The sequence below is a fragment of the Penaeus vannamei genome, chromosome 12 (genome assembly GCF_042767895.1).
Source record: "Penaeus vannamei isolate JL-2024 chromosome 12, ASM4276789v1, whole genome shotgun sequence".
NCBI lineage: Eukaryota > Metazoa > Arthropoda > Malacostraca > Decapoda > Penaeidae > Penaeus > Penaeus vannamei.
Genome location: NC_091560.1, coordinates 27,713,032 through 27,719,199, shown reverse-complemented (window position 1 = coordinate 27,719,199; position 6,168 = coordinate 27,713,032). Strand labels below are relative to the sequence as shown.

The following is a 6,168-nucleotide window of genomic DNA, read 5'->3' as shown; positions in this document are numbered from 1 at the left end:
AACCAAGGCAATACCGTGCCAATGGCTCCCTGAGGCCATTCAGGACTGACACAAAGCCAGCCTTTCATCCTTTCAGCAATGCTCTCACACATTAGAAAGTGGACAGAAGGGAATGAAGAAAAGAAGGAAAAGGAAAGGGGGAGAAAAAAACAAGTAAAATTAGTTGAGGTGATGGCTGAAATCCAAGGTTGGGGTGATCCTTTGTATTGGACCTCAGTCTGTCTCCTAAGACTCCCCACAACAAGCAAGGGATTGGGGGAGTATTAAAACATATTCAATATTCAAGATGTAATAATTCTCATACAAAGGAATAACTGTTTATTTACATTACTAAAACTTCATAACAATTTCATTAGCAATACATGTTATAAATACTTTGCTTCCTTACATAAAAATAAAACAGGACAAAAAGGCCAAAAAAATATATAATGATTTTTTCCCTCTAACACCATATGCTCCCTGAAATCAAAAAACATTTCTCTGGAAGGAAATTTTGTGCACATTCAACAAGTTTTATATCAAGCAAGGGGCATACAAGTACATTAATAACAGTATAAGAGCAGATGGATTATCTTAAAATTCAAAGTACTTTTATGCAGCATACAAAAAGAGTAGACTATTTGTTTAGCATGGATTATTCACCAGAAAAAAATACTATTTGCTATACAACCTTTTAAAATGGTTTAGTGTAATCCTAATCACATGAATATTAAGATGTCTGCAAAATAGAAAAACCATGCTCAATAACTTTACCCTTAAAATGCTCCATACAAATAATATTTTACATTACTTTTGTATATGCTCATACCATACATTCTTTATGATACAGGCATTCAAATGTTTAAAAGGGGACTTGCTGTCAACAAACAACAGCACAGAACCCCACGCAATGTCTTTTCTCCATTTTGGTTTGGTTTGCTATGCTTATTTCCATTTAAACATTAGTTTGTGATATTTGATTTTGAATGAACAGTTTTCCTCTGTATCAAAAGAAGTTTAGAGAACCTGTTTTTCATTAAAAAAAAAAAAAGAATTTCACACATTACAATATGCCTTCGGAAACATCATCTCAGAAATTACATCAAGCTAATTTCTATTTGGTGAATGTCAGTTATCAATGGCATTTTCTTTGATGCAACAAAGTATAAAGATATCTGGAAGAAATCTTAGATTAAGATTACATCAATTCTCAAAAAAGATACTACCTGCAATTTTTCTACTGAAAGTACTGGATCACATATAATAAGTCATAATTCTACCTACATCACTTGTGTCAAAAGCCTTATAAATTTTAAATACAGTACTCCCTCAATATCACAGAATACAAGCAAAATCACAAAAAAATACAACTTTAATGTCTTAGCATTACCAAAATAGCATATGGCACTATATATCCATCAATATCCCAAGAAGCTGTTGATTAATCCAGTGAAGAATCCCACTTCACCCAAAGCCCAAGACTTGGCAGACCATTCAACAAAACAAGTCTTTCATTACCTCATAATTTTGAATCCATAGCATGGTTATTTATCTATGGTTCTTCGAAAAGGTTCAAGAGCAAACTTTCATGATGCATTTCTTTAATAATAATAATATGCAAAATTATTGCAATCAATCTTAAAATGTAAGCCCTTTTTACACACAACACCATATTACGCCTATCAAAATTATGATTAGGAAAAGCACAAATTCATACTTCACACCTAATGGCCTTTGTAGCTTGCGCCATTATACAAGATGTTCTTAAACATCCAAAGAACACTCATCACAATCCCCAACCAATTAACACAAATTCCATTCCAATGAATTATTTTCCAACCTTATCCTACATGAAAGCCTTTAGTTACTTTTATACAGGGAACACTGATTGGCATCATTTATTCACATAACTAAAACAAATTATATAAACAATAACAAAAAATATATAAATAATGTAAGGTAACCTTTAAAAACTATATTTGATTACATATTAAAATTATTCCTTTGGTATGTTCTTCACATAAAACGTATTTTAAAAATATGCCTGAAATACTTTAAAACATGCTGTAATCATAATCATTAAAGAATTAATGTAGGGATTTCAGGCTAAGACAACATTATTCAAAATGTCTTTTATTCAATTGTTAATGTCTACTGTTTTTCTCTTTACCCACACTTATTAACCTTTTAGTGGCAGGCCTCTCATATATTCCTTTGCACCTTTAATATCTGCTATACTCTTCAAATAGATGAAATGTATACAATATCACTAAAGACACTACACAGCAATTTGACTCACATTATATGGAAATACTTGAAAAGAGGAAAAAAATGCATCTCCTGATGATACTTTTAAAGGTGCAACAGAATCATGTGATGCAAACCATCACAGTTATTTTATAAGGCCTCAGCATATATATTACTCAGATGATGATGAATATGCAATACTTAAATTATATATCAAAAAGTCTAAGGTTTATGTAAATCATGAAATAATATCATGTAAATGGTCCTAATCCACACACACCAGTGATCACTAAAAATCTTAAGAAAAATATGTGCCAAACAAGACATTTACATTTGACTCTATTAAGAAAAGTTACAGAGTTATTGAAAGTCTCACACATACCACATGGAAGAAATGGAACCTCTCACATTTCACAACATAACCTTGATTGAAGAGTTGTATACAATGAGTTTAATTCAAAATATGTGCAAGACGAGGTCTGGAATTACACTAGGAAGGACATCCAATCACAGATACTGCATGTGATTAATACATTGGCACCTTGAGTGTCTGTGGTTGGGGTGAAGGACATCTGCCCTGCACAGCTCTGGCCATGATGAGATATTGTGTTCTCTAAACTGGATTTCACCTGAAAATATACATAAAAAACTGTTAGGTACCAACCATACTCACTTCCTGTGATTAAGATACATATACAAGCTTCTAGATTAGTGGTTCCCAAATTTTTGCAGGCTTGCACCCTCTTGAATTCTAAGCGGATTCCTAGAGCAGCCTGCCCCCCACATACTTACATACAAACACACCTTTTTTATTTCAGTATGCTTCAAATTGAAAATAACATGATTAAACAAAGAGATGTATTTCACAAATAAAATCTAATATAGTGAACCTTCCCAAATTTTTGCAGGCTTGCACCCTCTTGAATTCTAAGTGGATTCCTAGAGCAGCCCGCCCCCCACATACTTACATACAAACACACCTTTTTTATTTCAGTATGCTTCAAATTGAAAATAACATGATTAAACAAAGAGATGTATTTCACAAATAAAATCTAATATAGTGAACCTTCCCAAATTTTTGCAGGCTTGCACCCTCTTGAATTCTAAGTGGATTTCTAGAGCAGCCCGCCCCCCACATACTTACATACAAACACACCTTTTTTATTTCAGTATGCTTCAAATTGAAAATAACATGATTAAACAAAGAGATGTATTTCACAAATAAAATCTAATTTAGTGAACCAATTCATTTAATTTCAGCTGTGTCTGCAATATGGAAGGGTAACTCAACATCTCCCCAGTAACCATAGTAACATAGTTCACTGTCTTGACAATTGATAATGGAATGGATATGCTTGGTGCAGAGCTATTTGCTTCCTTGTTTCTCTGCTTGGGAAGAAGCAAGGAGACTGCACTTAAGCCCAGTTCTAACAAATATGATGTTGGGAAGGCAATGAAATACACTGCATATATGTTTCTTTACCTCAATGTTAATGACATTCTGTCATTCAGATTTTGTAAAAAATAAAAAGTAATTTATCAACTGCTTCTAATACCATCCTGTCTACTCCTTTATCTCACCACCATCTCAGATCTTTCCACCTCACCCCCAGCCCAAGACGGGTGATACCACCCACACAATGTTCTAAATCAATATGAAAAAATTGTAAATAAAAGCTGTACATTCTAAGAATAAAAATAATGATAATAATACAAATTTATTAACTTATGAATAATAATGAATAATTCAGTAATGAAAAGTAGAATTACCAGTGTATTTATTCAAATAAAAGGGAAAATCAACATCAGTTTGTACTACATAATCTGAAGCAATACTATACACTAAATTATATAGCCCTTTTTATTTCACTCCCATCAAATCTCTTGCTGCCCAATCATTTGTGACATGTTATTCCAGGGCCTTGTTGAGCGATCTACAAACAAAACAATTCAAATGAAAAACCTCTTAGCTCTACAAATACTTGTAATACAAGCTGCAACTCGTTCATTATTACCTTCAGTTTAGTGGTCTGTATCCAATTTCTCCTCTAATATATAACCTTACTTTTAAAAAATACTCTTCAACCTATGCATGAATCCAACATATGGCTTTAATTCACAGTCCAGGCAAAAAATAGGTGTGCATGCCTTAGTATAATATACTCATAAAAAAGACAAAAATAATCCATAACAATGAGGACGCTTACGTGAATTGTTATAACACTAAGTTCACAGAATATTTTAACATTCTCAATGCCATCAATACAAAAGCCTGTGCAAGGAAATAAAATAAAATGTAATTTTTAAGGTTCTTTTTATATAAAAAATTAAATACTGTGGAATCCTGAAATTGGAGGTATAGACATGTATTTTCTTAAAACATGGCTAATAGAAGGGAGCATTTTTTCAGCAATTAGCAAGTTTGGATTTTTTTAGTTTAAACAGAAAATTTTAGTCTACAGACCAGATTATTCATATCTTGTAGTCCAGTAACAATCCGTAATCGGGTAGTTGTAGATTCCTTGGCAAAAGAAAAGGGGTTAATCCAATAAGACTTGCTTGGTTACCCATTTGTTACTTGCTTTAAATTCAAGCAAGTGCACTATTATTGGTTCATACTAGATACATCCTGGGGGACTGCCTACCTTTATTCAACTACCAAGAACTGAACTTGATAAGGGACAGAATTTGATTCAGCCATCATTCTTTCAGTAACACTTGTTGATGATTCATATGGTATTGAATATGACAAGCCATCTAGACTTCTTTTAAATACTTCAACAGTGCACTAAGTTTTCAGTCCATTACTTAACAGTCTTGGCCTATTAACCCATCTGCCTTGGAATGATCTATTTGGCTAGTGGCCGCAAAGATGGGATTATTGGCGACGATCTGCAGTTTACCCATTTGTGCCTGGTTCATTCAGTAGTTTGCAGATATTAGGCACCTAAGAATTTTATTTTGTTGTCATTATAAAAACTTAAAAAGTGAATATTTAACCTCACTTTACGTACCAGTGCCATAACGTTTAACCATACGATTGTTGCCAGTGCTAGAGGAGATAAGGCAATAGCACGGGACTGGTAAGCTATGGTGCCAAACATCGTTAGGTCCACAATTTGCCATGGCAAGAATGTGCCAGTTGGGTTAATGAAGAAATAATTAACCCAGAACAATAAAACATTCTTCACTGTCTAGGAGAATTAGGTACTTTGATTCCCTTCACTTGGATTTGGTGCTTTTTTTAATGAACTTCCATAACTATATAATGAAGTATCTTCTTCTTTGTCTTTTAAAGAGAAAAGTTTAAGTTGTTTTAGCAATAACCAAGACCTGAAATGCTGTTTAATTTTCAAATAAAACTTTAATCCTGTTAAAGTGGTATCCTTTCAGAAGACTCTGATATTCTAATCTTCAAATCTCTAATGTTTTCCAATAGTAGCAATAAAAGTTCTGGATTATTTGTCTAAAGTTCTCATCATTAATCACCTAATTACATTTTCTCAGCAGCTAAATGTGATGACTATAGTTTATATCGTTACTCATAAACAGGTCTAGGTCTTTTACATCTATTTTTCTTTAATCTCTATTCCTTTCTTGGTCCTGGAGTTGAATTACCTTGATTTCAAATACATCAGTACTGAAATTCATATTATTTTCACTTGCCCTTTCATATGTAGATCAAATCTTAGTTTGTCTTCTTCATCTATCAAACTTAATGATGTACTTATTCTTGCATCACAAGCAAAAGATGTTATAAATGAGTATTAAATATTTTCATTAATGCTTCCATCAGTCATAATGAGAAACAGCATGAAACCAAGAAATGAACTTTGTAGCACTTCACTTCCTACAATTAATTTATTAGAGAAATATCCCTCAGTAATTACTTTTTGTTTGCAATTTGGTATAAAACTGTGCATCCATATTCATACATTTCTC

At 32.7% G+C, this 6,168-nt stretch overlaps 1 protein-coding gene across 1 annotated transcript in view; it reads right to left on the bottom strand.

Annotated features, from left to right (window-relative positions):
• Positions 1 to 273: 273 nt before the first annotated feature.
• LOC113823616 (RPA-interacting protein A) overlaps positions 274 to 6,168 on the bottom strand; it is a 23,319-nt gene continuing 17,424 nt past the window's right edge. Inside the window, exon 6 of the mRNA XM_070128091.1 lies at positions 274 to 2,855. Coding sequence (XP_069984192.1) covers positions 2,712 to 2,855 — 144 coding nt within the window. The 3' untranslated portion in view covers positions 274 to 2,711. The remainder of the gene's footprint in view (positions 2,856 to 6,168) is intronic.